At 41.3% G+C, this 24,572-nt stretch overlaps 1 protein-coding gene across 1 annotated transcript in view; it reads left to right on the forward strand.

The window, feature by feature from the left end:
• LDB3 (LIM domain binding 3) overlaps positions 1–7,070 on the forward strand; it is a 28,657-nt gene extending 21,587 nt beyond the window's left edge. Inside the window, exon 9 of the mRNA XM_028481928.2 lies at positions 4,279–7,070. Coding sequence (XP_028337729.1) covers positions 4,279–4,368 — 90 coding nt within the window. The 3' untranslated portion in view covers positions 4,369–7,070. The remainder of the gene's footprint in view (positions 1–4,278) is intronic.
• Positions 7,071–24,572: the final 17,502 nt, after the last annotated feature.

Below are 24,572 nucleotides of genomic sequence, written 5' to 3' on the forward strand. Positions count from 1 at the left end.
CATGGAGAGAGAATCACGCAAAGGTGAGCATGGGTCTGCTCCCTCAAGCTTGCCGTGTTTGGCTGAGTCATGATGGCACAAGTCCCAGAGAGAGACAAGAAGAAGCAGTAAAGCCTGGGGTTGTTCAGGCTGAGATTACAGATAAGTTCCAGTCAGGTGTGAAAGACCCACAGCACTGCCCAGAGGGTCTACCCAAAGAAACCAGTCAGATCCCGTCCTCTGGAGAATCAGCACAGAGAATCCTTATGCCTTCCCCCAAACTAGCCCTGCGTAGCAATCACTGCCCCATGAAGCTATATCAAAGTGGAATATGGTTTAATTTTTGGAAAGCAATATTTTGATTGGAAAACTTTCAGGTATTTTTTTTCTTTGGTCCTTTTTCCATCACTTTGTATTTCCAAATCACTTTTAATGAGCATATATTTTCCTGTAACTTAAAAAAACAAAAAAACCCTAGTAAGAAAGGAAGATCAGGACTAGCTCTTCCAGCTGACATGCTGTTTTCCCATCAGTTAGATCTCAGGGGAGCGCATACTTCAGACTAATTCAGTTGAGTTTTGGGAATACAAAAGTCTCCCAGAACAAGTCTCTACCTTCAAGGAATTTAGAATCTTGAAAGGAAAACAAAGCTGACATATATGAGCAATTAATGAACAGAACAAGACAACATCTCTAAAATCCCAAGCATATAAAATGAAGGCTGAGAAGGACAGTGTGGGTCAGGGTGAAGGTTTACCTCCTGTCTGGCTTTGGCACTTGAGTTCTAATGGAAAGGATGTGAGTCCCACCTTAGTTGGGGAAAGATGTCTTACTGGCCCTTCTTCTCCTTTAAGTCTAGTTGGTATCTAGTTGGTGTGGGTACCAGGAAGGGATATGTTGTGGTGTAACTTTTATGTGCAGTCGAGCAGCCTCTGCAGCTGGCCTATTTCATCGCCTTCCACTCTGTCATCAGCACTCTATGACCACCACTCCTTCCCAGCCAGGCCCTGCTGCCACTTGACCACAGAGCCTGGGGGTTGGACCATCCCTGCTGTGCTGCTGTGCTGGGTACGTTGGAGGCCTCCTCCACCATGGAGCCCCCTTGCATCCCACCTGCAGGCTCCTGGCCCGAGGCACTGAGTGCGACCTCTCTATGACAGTTCTTGCCCTCAGTCTCATCTTATCAGTGAGCCACCTCTGAGGCTCTGGCCTTTCCTCACTCCTTGGTCTTCAGTCTCCCAACACCCTCTCCAGCCTGACTCATCCAGAGTTTTCACAAGTGACCAGCACTGTCTCAGACCAGGCAGGGTCTCCTAGCCAGAGCCCCAGCTGCTGACCAGCAGCTCCTTGCCAACTCATTCCAGAGCTGCCTTTCTATCTCTCCCAAAACCCATCCTCACCAGTTGGATCTTGGGTGCCACCATCTTAGACTTGTCTCCAAGTTGTCACCACAGCTTGAGGTCACCACAGGAGCCTGGTTACACTCAATATCACTGCATCTACCTGGGATGTTTTGAGACACTTTCTCAGGTCATTGGCTTCCAGAGCCCATTGGCAGCCCTGTGTGACCTCAGGTATAACATCCTCAACTGGGCCATCAGGGCCTCACACTTGGGACCACCATGATGCCACTTTTCTTTCCAGCTTTCTTGGAGTGGACACATGCTCAGTGGCCCAAGCTCATCTCGGAAGGGTGATTTCTTATCCTCATGCCTACCTGTACCTGGGAATTCCACCTGCACTTCCTCTCATGTCAGTGTCCTGGATGTGGTCCCCAATTCTGCTCCCCATTAGGGATCTTCAGTGCCCTCTCTGAGGCTAAGGCCTGTCCCAGCCTATGTGACTTCCCAGCTGACTGGCAATTGGCAGATTGCCCACCCAGGACCAGACCTCATACTGGTAGTCCAGCCAGCTTAGTGAACTACCTCGATACAAGTCCGTAAACCCAGAACAATTTCAAGTAAACGTAGCCCCTCTCTGCTATGAGGTGTGGGGAGAATGAGCTTAGAACTGGAGTCTCGCAGACCTGAATATGGATGCCCAGGTTCTACAACTTACTAGGTCTGTGACTTGAGCAAGACACTTGGGCTCTTTGAGCCTCAGCTTTCAATTGTGAAATGGGGAACAGTCATACCTATCCCATAAAGTTTTTGTGGGAATTAAATGAGACCATGTAGGGACCTCCCTGGCGGCACAGTGGTTAAGAATCCGCCTGCCAATGCAAGGGACACGGGTTCGATCCCTGGTCCGGGAAGGTCCCACATGCTGCGGGGTGACTGGACCTGTGTGCCACAACTACTGAGCCTGTGCTATAGAGCCCGCTTGCCACAACTACTGAGCCCGCATGCTACAACTACAGAAGCTCGTGCACCTAGAGCCCGTGCTCTGCAGCAAAAGGAAGCCACCGCAATGAGAAGCCCGTGCACCACAACGAAGAGTAGCCCCTGCTCACTGTAACTAAAGAAAGCCCGCATGCAACAACGAAGACCCAACACAGTCAAAAATAAGATTAAAAAAAAAAAATGAGACCATGTATACAGAGTGTCTGGCATCGTACTTGACCCACAGTAGTCTCAACAAATATTACTGATCTCCCTTCTTTTTGTTTTGTCAGCATCTTCAAACTGCACTCAGATGTTGTCATCATGGGGATATATAATTTTGCTGCACCTAGAGCCCGTGCTCTGCAGCAAAAGGAAGCCACCGCAATGAGAAGCCCGTGCACCACAACGAAGAGTAGCCCCTGCTCACTGTAACTAAAGAAAGCCCGCATGCAGCAACGAAGACCCAACACAGTCAAAAATAAGATTAAAAAAAAAAAAGAGACCATGTATACAGAGTGTCTGGCATCGTACTTGACCCACAGTAGTCTCAACAAATATTACTGATCTCCCTTCTTTTTGTTTTGTCAGCATCTTCAAACTGCACTCAGATGCTGTCATCATGGGGATATATAATTTTGCCTCTTTATTTTTTTTTTTTATTATTTTTTTTTTTGTGTGGTACGCGGGCCTCTCACTGCTGTGGCCTCTCCCGTATGTTGTCATCATGGGGATATATAATTTTGCCTCTTTTTTTTTTTATTTTTTTATTTTTTTTTTTTTTGTGGTACGCGGGCCTCTCACTGCTGTGGCCTCTCCCGTTGCGGGGCACAGGCTCCGGACGCGCAGGCTCAGCAGCCATGGCTCACGGGCCTAGCCACTCCGCGGCATGTGGGATCTTCCCGGACCGGGGCATGAACTCGTGTCCCCTGCATCGGCACAGGCTCCGGACGCGCAGGCTCAGCAGCCATGGCTCACGGGCCTAGCCACTCCGCGGCATGTGGGATCTTCCCGGACCGGGGCATGAACTCGTGTCCCCTGCATCAGCAGGCGGGCTCTCAACCACTGCGCCACCAGGGAAGCCCTCTGCCCCTTTATTTTTTCAGTCAGTGTTTTCCTGCATACACTTTGCCAGCTTTATTTTTTCGTGGTGGCCTGTCATTGGAAAAATGCACCATAAAAATTAACTTAATCATCTCCCCACTGAGAGAAATATTAGTAGTTTTTCAGTTTGTAGTTGAGCATATGTTGCTTTCCTGTTCTGTGCAATAGTTGCTACAAGATGAAATTCTCCAGAGCGGTGTTACTTGGGTACAGGGCAGGCACATCTTCATGGCTTCTCTTCAGTGTTGCTGCATCCCCTGCAGAAGGCTGGGCTGATTCATGTGTCCCTAGCAGTGACAAGTAGGCCTGATCCCCTTTTGGCATTGCTGACTTTTGACTGATTACTTTTTTTTTTCATTTTCTGGCTACAGTCATATAAGGTTAAAGGTGACAAGCTATTGAGGCTTTTTGTTTTATTTATTTTGCTAGATTAACAGGTGTTTAGTGATATCTCATGGAGGTTTTAATTAATTTTTCCTTTAATTATTAGTGAGGATCATTTTTCTGACATTTTATATTTCTTTAGGTGTTTATCACTTCTGTGGATATTGACTTATGAATTTGTATTGGTTCCTCATAAATTTTGGATAGCATCAGTTGATCACCTTATTGTGTATATGTTCTGTATGCCATTAATTTAATTTAATTTAACTTGAGTTTATTCCATGTTCCTCTTTGGAAGTCTTGACTTTTAGATAACTCAACGCATCTACACTGCTTTAGCTGTCAAGCACTTGTGGTAGGGAGAAGCAGGCTGTTGCCTTTTCTCCCGTCTGCCTGTGACAGCACTTTGTCTTAAAGCGGTGGCTGAAATCTTTTGTTTGTGTCCCGCTGCCTCATGGGCTGTCTCATGCCTATCTGTTCTCTGTCCCAGGTCTGCCACGTGAATCTGGAGGGGCAGCCATTCTACTCCAAGAAGGACAAACCCTTGTGCAAGAAGCATGCACACGCCATCAATGTGTAGGGAGCCCAGGGCGTCTGCTGGCAACGAAGGATTCAAGGAGGCTGATGTTTCTTTTTGGGGGGAAAAGGGAGAAGACAGGAAGTGACTGAGCCCTTTTGAAGTATAATTTTAGTCCTTTCTTCTGCACACAGATTGTGTATTTGCATAGTTCAGACTAGAAGCCAAATGAAGATTCCTGAACCAAGCTAGTAATTAATCCAAGACTGGAATTGTACTCCAAACACTGAGGACAGAATTCCAAGAACTCAAAAGTGAAAAAGAAAAAGTAACTTTCCCCACGCGATACACTTCCCTGAGGTCACCAGAGCAGGGACAGAGCTCAGAGCAGTTATGGAGAATCTGAAGCATTCTGCGGAGTTCTTTAGAGCTCCTCCAGCAAACAAAATGAAGTGCCAAACAGCCCTCGCTGCAGGGTATTTTTAGAGCCATGGCTGAGCGCTTGTTAGCTAAGACCGATTGGGCTTTCCTCACCAAAAAAGGAAGTGTTATTCCATTACTCACGTCATGGAGCTACCTCTGCGCATCAGACTTCAGACCTTGCACAGGCTTGAACATTCTCAAGGGAGCCCAGACATTGGAGGGATGTCTTCTGGGAGCCTCTGGGCAATCGACAGGGCTTCAGGAAAGGGTCGGGCTCATTCCATAGACAGCTGAAGAAAGAAGGGCTCTTCAGCCACCCTCTTTCAGTCTGGAACATCCAATGTCCCCAGAAAGCTTAGCTTCTTTTTGAGTTGTGGTGGGAAGGTGGAATTGGGTTTTTCCAGTTTTGCTTTGCTGTTTGTGAGAGGAGATTTTAAAACGACTCTGGGCTGTGTTTGGCCTCTGTTTGGCTTGACGAGGTTCATTAGCATGAACGTCTAGTCTTGTGCATGTGTTTCATTCCCAATACTATGACTGCTCACTGCTGAAGTCTTCCTCAGCACCCCTCCCCCCAACAGGCTTAGTGACCTGTGGAAAAGAAGAGAGAGACAGTGTCTGAAACAGGATGGCAGAAGAGGCTGAGAACATGCCCAAACTCTGGGTGGGGAAGAGGAACCTTCCTTTCTGCCAACCTCAGTAAGAACGCACGAGCTGGCAGGACCTCCCACTTCAGAGCTGCTCCATCCTTCTCGTATCTTCCTTTAAACGCAGTACACTGATTATATACAATTGTGTTGACTGCTGGAAGGGAAAGATGATATATGATATATACACGTTTGCCATTTTGGCCAATATTTTGAAAAAGTATGAGCTGAGTTGATATAGCAATTATTTAAGCATTTATTGAAATAGACTTGGGTCTTCAAACTTCCTTAAAGTATTAGTGGTAGTTTGAGTTAAGTAAGCATTTTAAAGCTGTTTGGTGATAAAGAGAGAAGCTTCGTTTTTGAGGTTGGAAGTGGTATAGTCTCTTTCCCTTTTGGGAAGCGCTGTTATTATGCTCATTGAACATGGCCTTGAAGCAGGTGGTTTGAGTGGATGTTTCTCACTTGAGCACAATATTTAGGCTCTCTTCCAAATCATTGCTACTCTCTCCTCACTCCTGTTCTGGATTTTCTCTTTGCATGTTTGAAATGTTTTATGAGAATGCATTAGAATACTTTTTCTTCTGAGAACTGAGGCTTCCAGGGAACTGCCTTTCTACCTGAGGGAGAAGGAAGCAGTTAGATGTGTCTCTAACAAAAGGCCCGAGGTTTTTTTTCCAAGGGTGAAGTCACCAACATCCCCCAGGGAGCACCAGGAGGGACATAAGCGTGCTCCTACCACAGGACCCTTCTTTACTTCTGGTGCAGGGAAAAAGTCAGTATAAAGCACCAGGCAGAGTAAAATCTGCAGGGAGTGCCTGGAGATTTTTCAAGAGTTGCAAACAAGCATTCTTTTATTTTTGGAAAGTTCAAATACACAGGAACAAGGAGGTTGCTGACTATACAGAAAGGCTCTAGGCAGATTTTCTCTTAAAAAAACAAAAAAAAACAAAAAAAAACCCCCACAACTTTTAAATTATCAGGGAATGGTCTCAAGGAAAGGGAAAAAATTTCCCTAGAGTTGTTTCCAAAAATATCATTTAAAAGATTTTACACATACACACACACAAGTGTGCCCATTAAAACGTGTATGATCATGAAAAAGAAAAGTAAAATCTCAAAGGAGAACTTCATCATAGTCATTTATTGAATTGGTTTTTCTGCATTTCAGAGCTAGTATAGATTCTGAGGGACTCTTTTATTTACCAAAACACAAAATCAACAACAACAGCAACAAACATTTTAAAGGTAGCTGGAAAAGGAGGTAGTTCTGAATATGGTTCCCCCGATGTTTGTAAGTTTGGCGTAGTGTTGGGTTAAGGTTGTGTCATTTCAAGTTAACATCGTGGATGTCCTACAACACCAAACACAATTTTTAATAGTTCATGGTGGGGAGTACACTTTGGATCTACAGTTCTTGTCTCCTCATTGTTGACATTTATTTAACATTTATAAACATTAACTTTTTGCAACTGAGTCACTTATGTCTGCAGTGTTTGTGTTAGGAATCTAGCTTTTATAATGTTAACTTTTCAACCCAAGTACTCTTGCTTTGGGATAGTTTTTTAAAATTTTAACATTTCAGAAGTGGAATATAGTGTGTTAGAAGTGTGTGCAAAAATATTTTGCATGGTTTTTTTTTTTGGCGTGTGAATTCTTTTTAGCAAAATAAAACCCTAAAACGGATGTGCAAATACAGATTTTTCTGTGTAAAGTTTCTTCATGTGACAACCAAAAGTAGGTTATTTCTATACGGCCGCAAATAAAAGTTTGAGACAAAACAAAATGCCCTAAGGAGAAGAAACATATAACTCACTTGCTCTTTTGGCTATGTGGCCCAACAGCAGTTTAATCGTCTTGTTTAAACAGACAAGGATATGCGGATAATACAAATGTTTTGCATACAAAATGAATTTACCAAGTAAATAATAACCTGAAGACCAGGCTTGGCCTTTTCCTTTTGGAAAGATATATTTATTTAGCTACTTTAGATTTATTTAGCTAGTTCAGATTTTTTTTTTCTGTTCTAAATGACTTGATTTCTAGAAAAGTTGCTATATTTTCTTCCATATCTTTTGTCTTGAAATAAGCTAGAGTAAAATCCTCTCATGGCATTTTTTAAAAATAATGAAGACCCCTCGGAGGGTACTATGTTTAACACAACCAATTCATTCTTTTTGAAGGTATTCTATTTCTAGGCATTACTTTAAAAGAAAGGGATATTTTTCATAATTTATTTGATTTTTAGTACCCGAATCAGATTTTCAAAGAGAAATAAAATCTTCTTATTTTAGTACTTTGTAAAGCTATAGCAATTTTTCAAAGAGATGATGGAGAAAAAAAGGCTCATTGTCACAGAACTTAAAGTTGGAACCTAAAAGATCACCTGGGCATTTTCCAGATGTACGAATCGAGGCCCAGAAAGGGGAAGTGGCTTCCTGGCATATACACAACCAGCTAGGGAGGCAGCCAGGTGCCATGGAATAAACATAGACTTTGACATGATAAGACCAGTGTCTTATCAAGGCTGATCTAATACCACCTGAGTGATATCAGAAGCATCTCTCTAAGCCTGCATATCTACCTGAAAATGAAGGTAATAACACCAACATTTTGTTTTGAGAACCAAATGTAATAACTTTTGGAAGAAAATTGCAATGCAAATGTTCCTTGTTATCACCAATAGAGTGGGCTCAGAACGTCTCACTCCTGCTTCATTTTCTTAATGCCTTCAACTTGTCCATCCAGAAAAAGTACATTGGGAAAACCAGCAGCAAGAATAAATATTCCACAAATATCCCAGAAGTATGAACCACGTGAATCAGAATTTGGTATAATTACCTGGTACAAAATTTCTGCCCTCTTCACCGAGGAACTGTGGACCAAATAAAAATTGCTTGTTCAATACTTTACAAAGCCAGCATTACCCTGGTACCAAAACTAGACAAGGACACCACAGAAAAAGAAAATTATAGGCCAATAGCTTTGATGAACATAGATGCAAAAATCCTCAACAAAATATTAGCAAAACAAATCCAACAACACATTAAAAGGATCATACACCACAATCAAGTTTATTTGAGGGATACAAGGATGTTACAACATCCACAAATCAATCAACATGATAAATCCATTGATAAAAGGAAGGCTAAAAATCATGTGATCCTTTCAACAGATGCAGAAAAAGCATTTGACAAAATTCAACATCCATTTATAAGAAAAATTGTCAACAAAGTGGTATAGAGGCAAGATACCTCAAAATAATAAAGGCCATAACTAGCAAATTGTATGTCCCATAAGGGGTTAATATCCAAAATGCATAAAGAACTCATACAACTCAACAATAAGAAGCCAGACAGCCCATTTAAAAAATGGGCAGAGGATCTGAATAGATATTTTTCCAAAGAAGACATACGGCAGGCCAACAGACACATGAAAAGATATTCATCACTAATTATTAAGAAAATACAACTCAAAACCACAATGAGGTATCACCTCACACTTGTGAGAATGGCCATTACGGGAAAGACAGGAAATAACATGCTGGCGAGAATGTGGAAAAAAGGAAACCCGTGTACACCATTGGTAGGACTGTAAATTGGTGCAGCCACTGTGGAAAACAGTATGGAGATTCCTCAAAAAATTAAAAATAGAACCACCATATGAACCAGCTATTCTACTTCTGGGTGTGTATCCAAAGAACACAGACACTAATTCGAAAAGATATATGCACACCTATGTTCACAGCAGCATTATTTTTTTTCATTACTGCAGCTTTTTTTTTTTTTTTTTAAATTTATTTTTGACTGTGTTGGGTCTTTGTTACTGTGCACGGGCTTTCTCTAGCTGCGACGAGGGAGGCTCTTCTTCATTGCGGTGCGTGGGCTTCTCACTGTGGTGGCTTCTCTTGTTGTGGAGCACGGACTCTAGGCGCTCAGGCTTCAGTAGTTGTGGCACGCAGGCTCAGTAGTTGTGGCTCGTGGGCTCTAGAGCGCAGGCTCAGTAGTTGTGGCGCACGGGCTTAGTTGCTCCGCAGTATGTGGGATATTCCCGGACCAGGGATTGAAGCCGTGTCCCCTGCATTGGCAGGCGGATTCTTAACCACTGCACCACCAGGGAAGCCCCTACTGCAGCTTTAAAAAAAATTTTTATTGAAGTGCAGTTGATTTACAATGTTGTGTTTCTGGTGTATAGCAAAGTGATTCAGTTATTTTATATATATATATATATATATATATATATATACACACACACACAAACAGATATATGTTCTTTTTCGTATTCTTTTCCATTATGGTTTATCACAGGATATTGAATATCGTTTCCTGTGCTATACGGTAGGACCTTGTTGTTTATCCATCCTATACATAATAGTTTGCATCTGCTAATCCCAAACTCCCAATTCTTCCCTCCCCCACCCCCCTCCCCCTTGGCAACCACAAGTCTGTTCGTTATATCTGTGAGTCTGTGTCTATTTCGTAGATATGTTCATTTGTGTTGCATTTTAGATTCCACATATAAGTGATATCATACAGCGTTTGTCTTTCTCTTTCTGACTTACTTCACTTAGTATGATAATCTGTAGGTCCATCCATGTTGCTGCAAATGGCATTATTTCATTCTTTTCTATGGCTGAGTAATCCATTGTATGTATATATACCATATCTTCTTTATCCATTCGTCAATGGACATTTAGGTTATTTCTTTGTCTTGGCTATTGTAAATAGTGCCAGAGCAGCATTATTTATAATAGCCAAAATATAGAAACAATCTAAGTGTCCCAAGTGTCCATCAATGGATGAATGGATAAAGAAGATGTGATATATATGCACATATATATGTGTGTGTTTGTATATAAACACACACACAATGGAATACTCTCAGCCATAACGAAGAATGAAATCCTGCAATTTGTAACAGCATAGATGGAACTTGAAGATATATACTAAGTGAAATAAGCTAGACAGAGAAAGACAAATAACATATGATTTCACTCATATGTGGAATATAAAAAAAACAAATGAACAAAGAAAATATAGACACAGAGAACAGATAAGTGGTTACCAGAGGGGAAGGGGATTGGGGGCCTGGGTGAAAGGAGTGAAGGGGGTCAACTGTATGGTGATGGATGGCAACTAGACTTGTGATAGTGATCACTTTGTAGTGTGTACAGATGTTGAATCATAATGCTGTACACCTGAAACTTAAATAATAAAAAATGTTTATTCATTTGCTTATTCATTCATTCTTTCAACAAATATTTATTCATCCATGTTGCTGCAAATGGCATTATTTCATTCTTTTCTATGGCTGAGTAATCCATTGTATGTATATATACCATATCTTCTTTATCCATTTGTCAATGGACATTTAGGTTATTTCTTTGTCTTGGCTATTGTAAATAGTGCCAGAGCAGCATTATTTATAATAGCCAAAATATAGAAACAATCTAAGTGTCCCAAGTGTCCATCAATGGATGAATGGATAAAGAAGATGTGATATATATGCACATATATATGTGTGTGTTTGTATATAAACACACACACAATGGAATACTCTCAGCCATAACGAAGAATGAAATCCTGCAATTTGTAACAGCATAGATGGAACTTGAAGATATATACTAAGTGAAATAAGCTAGACAGAGAAAGACAAATAACATATGATTTCACTCATATGTGGAATATAAAAAAAACAAATGAACAAAGAAAATATAGACACAGAGAACAGATAAGTGGTTACCAGAGGGGAAGGGGATTGGGGGCCTGGGTGAAAGGAGTGAAGGGGGTCAACTGTATGGTGATGGATGGCAACTAGACTTGTGATAGTGATCACTTTGTAGTGTGTACAGATGTTGAATCATAATGCTGTACACCTGAAACTTAAATAATAAAAAATGTTTATTCATTTGCTTATTCATTCATTCTTTCAACAAATATTTATTGAACACCGAATGTGTGCCAGGCACTGCTCTGGACACTGAGAACATGATAGTGAATAAAACAGACAGAAAACATTGTTCTCATGGAATGGAATCAGCCAAATTATGTATCTAATAATTTAGATAAATGACTAAATTATTTTGGGTTAGTTCTGAGGAGAAATATTTTGACTAATTAAAGTGGCTCTGCCCAGTGGCACTGGCATTCAGCTGGACTTAAGCTCGTGAATGATAACATGGCATGAAGAATGGGTTCTGGATCAGATGTTAGGAAATAGCTGCATATGCTATTTACCCTAGAGATTCACAACACACATGGGAGCTGTGTGGGTACTGACTCCCTCAATAAAGAAACCTGTTTAACTTATTTGAGAACAGAATATGGAACTCCAATTTGGGAAACATTGCCTAAAGTTTTGGTTTAGGCTCTCCTGAGCTCTGACTTTCCCAGGACAATCCTAATGTCAAATAATCTTTCTCAACGTTCCACTTACACACTTAGTTAAACCATCAACAACTTGGGCAATATACCTTTTTTTTTTCTAATAGACTTTATTTTTAGAGCAGTTTTAGGTTCACAGCAAGATTGAGAGAAAGGTACAGAGATTTCCCATATACCCCCTGCCCCCGCACATGCACGGCTTTCTGCATTATTAACATCCCCCACCAGAGTGGTCCATTTGTTATAATCAGTGAACCTACATTGACACATCTTATCACCCAGAGTCAGTAGTTTATATTAGGGTTCACTCTTGGTGCTGCACATTCTGTGGATTTGAACAAATGTATTATGGCATGTATCCACCATTATAATATCATATAAAGTTGCTTAAGAATTCACCATGCTCCATTTACTCATCTCTCCCTCCCCCTTAACCCCTGACAACCACAGATCTTTTTACTGTCTCCATAGTTTTTCCTTTTCCAAAATGTCATATAATAGGAATCCTACAGTATGTAGCCTTTTCAGATTGGCTTCTTTGACTTAGCAATATACATTTCATTCTCCTCCATATTTTTCCATGGCTTGATAGCTCATTTCTTTTTAGCACTGAATAATATTACAGTAGTATAACTTTTCATTCCACAAACACTCACTGAATGGCTAGGCTTTGTTGTAGGCATGGAAGATGACAATACAGACAAGGTTCCTGCTTTCATAAAGCCTACCCTCTAAAGGGAAGAGACAAGCAATAAACAAGTAGTATATAATCAATACACTGTAAGTTAGTGAGTGCTATGGGAACATAAAACAGAGCGATGTGTTGGGGGCTGGAGTAAGCTACTTTTGGTCGGGTGGTCACTGAAGACCCTGCTGAGGAGGTGACATTTGGGCTGAGGTCTGAATGTTGAGAAGAAACCACCCACACCAAAATTTGAAGTGGAGGGTAAGAGAAATGTGGAGGCTTTAGGGTACAGTTTGGGTACAATGAAGGCATGGGGCTTGAGAGCAGAGGTGAGGAGAGGGCAGCAGGGGAGGAGGGAGAGAGCACAGAGGCCCTTGGAGCCTGTGGTAAGGCAGGCCAGATGATGCCTTCTAATGCCTGCCAGTTGCAAAGAGATGAAATAAATATTTGACTATAAGTGAAGGACTTCACTTTTGGTAGAAGAATACATTTTATTTTTCCTATAAGACTTTTGAAAAAAATGTCAAAGCTGTTCATCAAGCAGTTCTGGATGAATACGGCCAAAGGTTGTATGCAGGGAATTCCCTAGCGGTCCAGTGGTTAGGACTCTGTGCTTCCACTACAGGGGGACCAAGTTTGATCCCTGGTGGGGGAATTAAGATCCCGCAGATCCCTCAAATCCCGCAAGCCGCGACGCACGGCCAAGAAAAAAAAAACGGTGTCATGCAGTTGTCTAAAGTCTGGGAAACATTAGTTCTGTGTGGATACAGCACTGTTGTTTTCTGAAATCTGGGAAACAGACCTATTCTTGTATATACACTCACACAAACTGCACACACACTTTGTGTTTACTTAATTGGAATCATACTATATATACTGTTCTGAGATTTGCTTTCTTTTTAAAACAGTGGTTTTTTTTTTTTGTTTTGTTTTTTTTTTTTTTGCGGTACGCGGGCCTCTCACTGCCGCGGCCTCTCCCACTGCAGAGCACAGGCTCCGGACGCGCCGGCTCAGCGGCCATGGCTCACGGGCCCAGCCGCTCCGCGGCATGTGGGATCTTCCTGGACCGTGGCACGAACCCGTGTCCCGGGTCCAGGAAGGCGGACTCTCAACCACTGCACCACCAGGGAAGCCCAAAACAGTGTATTTTTTAAACTATGAACTTCACTGTTTGATCCTACTTAAACCTCTCTAAAATACATTTTAAAGGTTATCTGAGTAATAATGATCATGAGGGCTCCATCTACAGTTAGGCATTAGATTGGAGAGATTTAGAACCGAAATGACAAAAGGATGCCATCCTTGTTATCGGTTAGCTGGGATCTGTGTTCCTTTTTTCATGAACTAATTCTATTAAAAAAACCAAAACATCTTATTAAGAAAATTCTTCAAGGACCTACTGTATAGTACAGGGAACTATATTCAATATCTTGTAATAACCTATAATGGAAAAGAATCTGAAAAAATATATAAATACATATAACTGAATCACTTTGCTCTACACCTGAAACACTGCAAATCAACTATACTTCAATTAAAAAAAATTTTAATGTAAAAAAAAAGAAAAGGTTCTTACAGACTACCTTTCCATTTGCAAGTCAGTTATCCCCTTACCTCTCTCTAGTTCAAAGTCTATTGATGCATAAAAATAGGTATAAAGAGACTATTTCAAAATAGTTTTTAGATTCAGGGGAGAAGTCAGCTAACAGAGGTTTTCTCTTTAACTTCTAATGAAGTACTTGGGAATGCTAAAGGGTCCTAGCATTTGTGGAAGGAAATTGGTACAAGGCGCCCAGCATGTGCCTGTAGGAGAAGATGGAACGCAGGTAGTGAGGGTGAGTCTACCTCACATGGAGTCATCACTACAGAGACCCCTGCAGACCCTCCTCTCATACTTGTGACTTTCTGGTGAGCTGTAGGGTAGGGAGACATTGGAGAAAAGTAGGCACAGGTTTTGTGGAGCCATCTTTAAGAAAAAGAATATAAAATTCCAAACACAAAATTAACTACAAAACTGAGTATTTATTTAGAATGACATGAAAGAATCACAACAAATTCCTGGAATCATGGCTCTCTGTGTCTCTTTCTTCTGAAATCTCTTAGGCAACTTATCAGAAAAGCCTACATAGGAATGCTCCGATTGCAACCTGACTTCCCCTCTCAACCTAGAACATTTCAAGGAACTCTCAGCATAAAGAGGGGCCTTTGAAAGTGAGGGACCCTGAAGCTTAAGCTTCATTAGTTTCCCAGTTAATATACTCTGGACCCAGGACAATAGAATGAAGGACACAGCCATTTGGGGATCCCGATTCCCTGGCTCATGCTCTAAGTTAGGAATTGGCAACATTTTTCCAGGACCAGGTTCTGTCTCCAGAACCAGAATCAAGATATGCCTCAGAGTTGGGAGAACAAATCAGATTACTGAGTGAAGCAAGACTTGAAATGGGTCCTGACTCTGCAGCTCACACTCCTAACAGGTGGTTATCTTTCTCCACCTTCTAGTTGACTTATCTCTCTTATAAGCCCAGGTATAATGGGAAGGTCACCAAGACAGTAAGGAAGCCATTGGATGGTATGGTAATATTAGGTTGGAGGTTTAGGAGGAAGGACCAGGGTGCTGCAGAAGAAGCTCCAGGCAGTGGCTGAGACTTGAGCCATGGATACCATGTCCGTTTTGGGTTGCTTGGAATGACTGAAATGACCAGAATCATCTCTTAGCTTGTAGATTAATGACTAGAATGTGACTTTAGAGAAAAGTAAAGAAGCTTTTTTCCATGCACCTTCCATGTGCCAAGCGCAATTCACTTTGTGAATCTTTTCTCATTGAGTCTTCACAACCCTACCAGGTTGGGAAGCCAAAGGTCAGATAGTTTAATACCCTTCCCAAAAGTACAGCTAAGATTGTGATCTAACAGGCACTCAATGTGAAGTCCTGTCAGTTAAACAATTTCAAAGTTCCTCTCCTTGGTGGAAATACTATAGTTTCCCCTAAGTACTGGAGGAAGACGGAGAGTTGGGTTCAGCTCCACAAACGTTCATGGAGCCTCTACTCTGAGCCAGGCCTCATGCTAAGTAGCTAAATTTTGTGATTCAGAGGCAAATGAGGCACAATCCCTGCCCTAACAGAGCTCACGGTCAGCTGGAAGAAACAGACTAGTTACTGTGTGATTTCACTATCATATGGCAATAAATGTTTCTCCAACTTCTCTGAAAAGCAGATCTAAAAGCAAAGGACAATGAACATATGTCTTCTAGGAACCCTCTACAATTGTTAATTTTTTTTTTTTTTTTTTTTTTTTTAGCAGCACTGCACAGCTTGCGGGATCTTAGTTCCCCAACCAGGGATCCAACCCGTGCCCCCTGCAGTGGAAGCACAGAGTCCTAACCACTGGACCACCAGGGAATTCCCTGAAATTTCTTATGTAATCTAATATTTTGCCTTAAAAAAAGAAAAAAATATATATATATGCCCTTTGTTTTATTTATTATTAGATAAAATTGATGCTCTGGAGAAGATGCCTTATAACATCCCACACTCCATGCCCAATGCTGGGTACCCTGGTTTGAGAAGTAGAATGCAAGGTAAATGATAGGACAGAAACAAGCTTGGGGTGCCACGGGACTACTCGGGAGGGACACTTAATCAGCTTGGAAGTGGGCAGCGAAGGCTTTCTAGAGAAGGAAATTCCTGAGCCAAGGCTGGAACAAAGAACTGGAGCCCACAGCCCAAGCTGAAGCAGAACTCATATACTAATTACTGAACTGCACTGGGCTGTGTTTGAAGTAAGGCTCATTAAGAGTTTTACAGTTTGTTTTCCTGCCCCTTCAATAGAACACCAATGGACCAATCACTTCCTGAACGAAAAGGAAAGGTAAGTGAAATTAATTGACTGTGGATTCTGTGCCAACTGTTTTCCAAATACTCTCAGTTAATTCTCACATCTGCCTCATTAGATTGATATTATTTATCCTCATTTTTTTTTGTTTTTTGTTTTTGTTTTTGTTTTTTTTGTTTGGTACGCGGGCCTCTCACTGCCATGGCCTCTCCCGTTGCGGAGCACAGGCTCCGGACGCGCAGGCTCAGCGGCCATGGCTCACGGGCCCAGCCGCTCCGCGGCATGTGGGATCCTCCTGGACCGGGGCACGAACCCGTGTGCCCTGCATCGGCAGGCGGACGCTCAACCACTGCGCCACCAGGGAAGCCTATCCTCATTTTATAGATGAAGAAACTGGGATTCAGAGAGGGTGACAAACTGCCCAAGGTCAAAAATTAGGAAGTTCAGCCAGAATTCTGATTCCAAAGTTGGTGTTCTTCCCACCATATAGTGTTGCTTAGCTTGTATCTAAAGTGTCTCTCTACTTGGCAGGTGCAGTAGCAGTCAAGAAAATTGTGGATTGGCTTCAAGTTTCAAGGACAAAAGGAAAGAAAAACAGAGGCTTTCCATGATCTCTTGACCTTCTCCTTTGGTCATGGAAAGTTCTGGAAGGGGACTTTTGGGATACTCCTCTGGCCGGCATTGCGGCACCCTACCTCACCAAGCCAGATCTGCTGAATCTGGACTTGGAGAAGTAAGGGTTCATGGGACATACTTTGGGAGTGTTCACTGAGGTCTGCTTTATACAGTTTATAATTTGCTGTAAACAGCTTGCTGTTCCTAATTAAACCTGTATGATCATGCCTGAACTTTTAGGAAACAAGGATTTCTTTTTTATGGTTCTCTTTTCAGTGGTAAAAATAGAGCTGTCTTCAGCTCCATGAGCCTCCTTAACCTGTTGGGCCTTGATTCTGAGACTCTAAACTATAGTCTAGAAATGCATGGATCCTGGCAAAATGCCCAAGAAATGCCTGGGTGAGACAATTGCTAGTGATCGTGAACCATCTCTTCCAGAGGTATGTTCTGTAATTCTATTTGGCAGGATTCTAGGACAGGTTCTCTGATGCTTTTCATGCTAGGATAGAAGGGAATACAGATCTCGCAACTAAAAGCTGTTGGCTGAGTTTAATTTTTAAAGAAACAGTTGCTCAAAATGACTACTTCCTCTCTTTAAAGGCAGGGGCTGGATAAAACCACCTTAGTTTGAAACTGGTGACCAAAAAAATGAATGGGTTTAAGTATCTTAAATGTGATTTTTACTAATTAAGAAAGGAATATGTGCTTATTGAATAAAACCCCCCAAAAACACATATAAATAGGAAGCAGAAAAGAGGTAATCATGGTCCCACTACCTGGAGACGCCACAAACACTATTAACATTTTGGTCAGTTTTCTACCATTAAGAAATACACATATATATCTATTTATTTTATTGTGGTAAGAACACATCTTACATAACTGTAACCTTATACCTGTTGAACAGCAACCCCCCTATTTCTGGTGCTCTACATGTTCAGAGAAACTTCTCAAGTAACAAACTGTAGAGATGATCCTGAAAGTAGCCTTTCTACCACTTGTCTTAAATGGTGAGCACAGAAACATCAATTCAGGAGATAGGGTCAGATACTGTTCACGAGGCCTGAACAGAGCAGGTCACAGTTTATAACAACACTGTCCAATAGAACCTTCTGTGAAAATGGACATGTTCTATCTCTGCACTCTTCCCATATGGTAGCCACTAACCTCATGTGGCTGTTGAGCACTTAGTGAGCCGAGACTGAGAAACTGAATTTAAAATTTTAATTTCATTTTAACGAATTCGGAATTTACATAGCCACACATGGCAAGTGGCTACTGCATACTGGACAGTGCATGTCTATACAGAGGATTTATAAAAGAGTCACTTGCTGGTCTCAAAGTAAACGGTGGGCAGGGATTGAAAGCTGGCACTGAAAATGCCTCTGTCATTTCAAGTAATAACAGAACTCGGAATATTTCTTAGCAGTGAGAAAGGCCACTCCAAGAAAAAGTATAGAGATGGGCTCACAATTTGTCTCAGAAAAGGAAGTCAGTCATTAGCTACCTTCTGACATCCTAGCAATTAACCAGTCTTGGGAGAAGAGCAGGTATCTCCAGAGAGGTGCCAAATAAATAGGAGATAAGAGACTATAAAAATGAAAAGCCACTTGGTCTTTCATCACAGGATAATCCAATGCATGTGAATTAATGGCAAAAGGTTCAATAATAGCTTTTGTGAGGAAATAGGAGCAGTGTAGCAGGATATCCTTTTTCCGCACTAAAGCACCCAATTCTTTCGATTTTATATACAGCGGAAGCAATTAATTGTACTAGAAAGAAATCCACAGCTGGCTTTTCCTGATGGCCCCATAAGCAGCAAGCACTATTGTTCAGCTTCCAGGATAAATTTAAAGTCATTCTATTGCACCGCTGAGATTTTTCTGATTGTTTAGTTTGACTTTTTCCAAAGATAAAAACATGTCCATTCCTCTTGTCATTGCACGTTTTCAGTATAAGCAGATGTCAAAAAGTTAATTTTTTATTTGTAATGTAATCCAAGCATGTGACTTGATGCTAGTATTTCTTCTAAACTTTATGTGACTGAATCAAAAGTTATTCACTTTTGTTTTACGTTTCTATATGCAGTTGAACTGTACTGTCTCTGCTCTTGTGGTTAACATTCATAGTGTGGCTATTCGAGGATCATGCATAATAAACAACTAAGTTACATGTCAAAAACCCAGAAACCTAACGTTTCAAACCACTGGACTGCATGGTGTTGTTTTGCCTTTTAGATGCATTAAAACACATTGTATTTCATCAATTCTTCGACGCACATTTTTTGCCATTTTATCACCTCTGAAATTAGGATGTCTTACAATTAATGATGTAACATAGTTTAATTGGCAGTGCTTTTCTTTCCTAGTTGTACATAAAATAACAGTGCTTATAATTAATGGTATCTTAGTTTTGATGAAATATGGTACATATATAAAATTTGATTAGCATGATGCATTATTGCAAGTATAACAACAGAATAAGTTTTGTTATTGAGTATTTACATTGATCAAATAAATGAACATTTTGATTAATTACACATCTTATATGAGATTCTAATTGACTTAATTCTAAAAAATATTCATCTTGCCACTTTCATTTCCCCCAAATGCCCTGAAAGGTATATAATGTTATATAATAAAATACAGTGTTATATCTACATCTATGTAATATATAATGTTACATATAGCTATACAATGTTAATAATAATTTTAAAAAGCTGGTTCTTTAAGCAAGCTAGGGACTAGGCTCCCTGCCTGCAATTGGAGTGGCTCTTTCATGGTGTTCAGTGGGGCCAGGTGCAAGTTGTGCACCGCACAACTCCAGGGAGCATCTTTCACAAAAAGCAGGATGGCACCCCTTGGAGTCTTGCAATGTAGCCGCACGAGGTGCTCAGTGCAGTGACTACAGCAACTGTGCTAACAATCCGGGCAGGGGAGGGTAGAAAGGAAGGAGGAACAGGAGTACCCTCTTTGACCTTGAGGGACAGAGCAGCACAGCAGATGCATTGAGAAGTATGTGACCACCCCTCCACCTCCAGTTGGACCTTGAAAACTAAGAGGCAAGAATTTTGACTATTACAATGGTAGGCTCCAGCCTGGGGCTGCTATTTTGATACCTTGTGTATTTTGATACCCTCTACACTGTCCTTCCCCAGGCTGGGAGGCTAGAAAGCCCCTATTCATATGTAAGTGAATAAAGGTATGAAATCATATTTGGGAGAAAGACATAGGAACAGCTAAACTATGCAAAAACATCAGTGATATAGACCATAGAGAGAAAAGCCTAAGGGGTTTAGGATGGAGCCGTCAAAGATGACTTCCTGCAAGAGGTGGTACTTGGGCATTGCAGGCAGGAGAATGACATTAAAAGGAGAATGAATGTGGCCCATTCTGCAGGAAGTGGAGTGACCAGTCAAACAGAACACTGCCATACAGCAGTGGTTCTCAGATTTTGATGACAGTGGCATTTCATTAAGTGAAATCTGGAAAAACTGAGCAAGATCAGTTGAAAGAGGGAATGACCAATTAGGATAGCTGGTATAATTCAGGTATAGAGCGAGGAAGACAGATTTTAAGGTGGGTAGCAAACCAAATGTAAAACCTACATTTTAAAAGAAACACTGACAGCTATTGATTCCTGATTGGATATTTGATTATGTTTCCCCATGAGAGAACTGAGGAAGTTGTTTTTTATTTTTATTTATTTATTTATTTATTATTTATTTATTTATTTTTTAGGAAGTTGTTTTTTAAAGAGCACATGGAACTTCAGAACTCAAGCACTGTTTGTTGAAGAGTTGGTAAATTTAAAGTCAGTGATAGGGAGCTCCCTGGTGGCCTAGTGGTTCTGGGCTTTCACTGCCGTGGTCCCAGGTTTGATCCCTGGTATGAAGCCTCATGGCGTGGCCAAAAGGAAAAAAAAAAAAAAGTGATAGTCAGTGATAGTTCTGTGCTATCATTATAGCATTTCTTAGACTCTCATTCCCTCAAGGTAAGTGCTTTAACACTAAGCTTCGAAAATATTAAAAACAAAAGCCAAAAAACCAACCCTGCCTTTGTTGATAAAAATAGAAGAAACGAGTGAGGGCAAACTATCAGTAGAGAACAAAATGAATTAGCAGCTATCTTAAGGGCAATAAATCCTGACTCAGAAACAAACATCAGGGCTTCCCTGGTGGCGCAGTGGTTGCGCGTCCGCCTGCCGATGCAGGGGAACCGGGTTCGCGCCCTGGTCTGGGAGGATCCCACGTGCCGCGGAGCGGCTGGGCCCGTGAGCCGTGGCCGCTGGGCCTGCGCGTCCGGAGCCTGTGCTCCGCAACGGGAGAGGCCACAGCAGAGGGAGGCCTGCATACCACAAAAAAAAAAAAAGAAGAAGAAGAAACAAACATCAAATAAAGGAATTATGTACACATCTTATTTTACTACATTTTAAGCTTTTAGGGGACAGGAGTCTACTATAATGCCTAGTACACTTAGTCATTCATTCATTCAGTATTTATTGAACACCTACTGGTGTGCCAGGCAGCGTGCTAGATCCTAGGGAAAAAATGGAGTGAGAAAAAGACAGTTTCTGTCCCCTAGAATTTTGTGTCCCACACAGGGATAGGTACCCCAACATATGTGGTGGATAAACTAGTATGCCTATGCATATTGGTGGCACCACACTACACCTAGGAATACATTTGGATAACCATGTACAGCATGTACAGTTGATACAGTATGGCTGTTAATGACACAGCATTCCTGATCCAGGATTGTTATCTCCCCAGTTATCTCAGCTTGAATCTTTATCATGACACCTTGTCTTTCTTTGACTGGTCATTCACAAGGTAATCATACTCAGTTCCAGATTCTGGGATTTCTGGACTACTAGTACCAAAGGAATTCTTGAGTAGAATCAGTGTTTAGGAGTAGTAAGTAGAGTCAGATATGGGTTATACATGCACATATGTGTAATATAAATATACATATATATACACATACACATATATACATATTACAAGCACCTATTACACTTCATTTTTTAACCAGACAAAAACAAAAACCAACTATATATATATTCTATCTATCTTTATTTATTTATATCTGTTTTTTAACCAAACAAAAACCAACTATATATATTATATATATATATATATATACATATACTTTCTATCTGTATTTATATCTGGTTAAAAGATAAAGTATAATAGGTTATAAACCCACTGCTCTCAGGACAGTGAAAGGCAGGGAGGTGAACTGCTACAGGACAGGGAAGGACAGATTTACTGTGGGCTGAGTGGAGCTGGGGTAGGGAGGCCCCAGCTCCAGGTGTTGGGTGGGAGGAGCTCCAGCCCTCTAGGCAGTACCTGATAGCCAGAGAGCAGTAAGCAAACAACAGGTGGTAGTCCAGGAGAGCAGCAGGCATCAGGATGTTGAGGTAATGGGGGAAAGGAGGCCTGATTGATGGATATAATATGGACTCAGAGAATCTAGGAAAAAAGCTGAAGGCAAACAAGCATTGCTATCAGTGCACAGAAGAGTCTGTGTTGTAGGCCTGGGGCAGACTCCAGAGATCAAAGTCCAGACAACAGGCAGAGAAAATCAAGTTCCACACAGGCTAAAAGGCCATGGCTTCAAGAGCAAGAAAAGGGCTATAAGTCAGTGCTTAGAAGGGGGCCAAGGTTAGGGCTCCCCAAGTAGGTAGCAGAAGCAGCAGGAGGCTGAGTCCTGGGCTTGGGACTGGAGCTCTGGGAAGTCTTCCTGTCACAGGGCCAGGAGAGGATTGGGCTCTATGGTAAAAGGTGTACCGAGAGTAGGGAGAGGTCTACAGAGACCATGGACTAGGCAGGACCAAGTGGTGACTACTTTGTAGCAAGAGCCTCACTAAACCATCTTTTAATCATAGGAAACAAGTCCTTTGAAACAAGGAGAAGTGAAAATGGAAATGGGAAAAGGAGCAAGTTATTTATAAGTGAAAATAGAATGGGAAATCAAGTATTATACCATTATAAAGAAAAAACAAATTCAGATCTTTAAACTTTTCTCTATCTTGTGCACTGAGTTATATTTATATATAACCATCTTTTTTTCTCAAACACAATTTCTGTTTTGGCTTGGTCCTTCTAAACCATGACAGGGTATTATTAACCAATAAAATGATGTAGTAGTGTCCATGCTGAAAAATGTAGCTGTTTCCTCTACTCTTCACAGCACTCTTGTCCATTAATATTGGGTTTGAAACCAACCTAAAAGCATCACTCTGCCAAGGGCATCCCTTCACTATTCCCTCCTTAGTGGACTCTAATTTATCTCCATACCCACGATGACTTAGTGCTGCCTTTGCCTCATAGTCTTTACAGCAGGAAAATGACTTTGGATGGATTAACTTGGATGGATCTATCAAACTAATGCCCTCCCTGAAAGCAGATGTCTCCTTTTCACTGAAGATGGTATAACCAATAGCTTCCTTGATCCACCCTCACCTTTTCAACATAGTCCAAGCCACCCTCTAAAACTTGGTGTTGGGATTCCCTGGCAGTGCAATGGTTAGGGCTCCACGCATCCACTGCAGGGGACCCGGGTTTGATCCCTGGTCAGGGAACTAGGATCCTGCAAACCACGTGGCACGGCTAAAAGAAAATAGAAAATAAATAAATAAATAAATAAAAACCTGGGTCTTGATGACAAGGTTCAGAAATGCTTAGAGGAAATTCTATCCTTATCTCACTCATTCATTTAACAAATATTGAGCACTAGATATGTGCCAGGGACTAGGCTCTGAGGAAACAGTTGAGAACAAGATTGACAAGGTCTTTGCTCTCACGGAGTTTACATTCTAGAGGGTCAGAGAAACTCAGACCATAAACAAATAACTAAATGAACAAGGTAATTGCATATAGTAAAAAGTGGTATAAAGAAAATAAAATTGGCTGTGTTGGGGTGCTAATTTAAGACAGGTGATCAGGGAAAGTGTCCTTGAGGTCCTGAGAACTGTAGGAGAAAGGTGATTTTGCATTCCAAACTAATGCTATGTGATTTGGGCATGCAACTACCACTCTTGAGACCTGTACCTCAAACAGACTATGCAGAGAAAAAAGGCCCATTTCCAGAGCATTCTATTAACCTACTTAAAGGAAAACCATCACATTAGAGAATGTTGAATTTGGACCTTGAGGTGTTGCCTTTGAGTTTGGGGGCCAGACTATACATGTCCAGATGTCTCCTTGGGCTTCCTGGCTGCTCTTGTTCATTTAGTGGGCAGGCAAACCAGAGAAACAGGCCAGCATGCATACACATGCCGGGAACCAGAGAAAACACCATGCCCTGCTCAGTTGTCAGTAGGTAGGTTGCCCGCTGTGATAAAGCTAAGGATTTCAGCCTGGGCACTAAGGTGGGCCTTATCAAAGGAGAGCAAAAGGATGTCTAGTAAAATTTCTGAAAACTTGAAAAGGAGATCCTTTTGTAGAGAAGCAAAGATGTCATGACTTAAAATTTGATGCTTCAGTTTTGCTCCTATTTCTACAGTGGCATATAACACAACCTAGGCAACACAGATTTGTACATTTTGGAAACTTGATGTACTAAACTACCAACCTGAGGTTGTCTGTTTTATAGACTGATTCATATGTCTGAAAATTGAACTAGGCTCTAGAGGGTATATTAACACACTTGTCATAGTTTTATCTGCCATGACACAT

Source organism: Physeter macrocephalus, chromosome 20 (genome assembly GCF_002837175.3).
Source record: "Physeter macrocephalus isolate SW-GA chromosome 20, ASM283717v5, whole genome shotgun sequence".
Classification (NCBI taxonomy): domain Eukaryota; kingdom Metazoa; phylum Chordata; class Mammalia; order Artiodactyla; family Physeteridae; genus Physeter; species Physeter macrocephalus.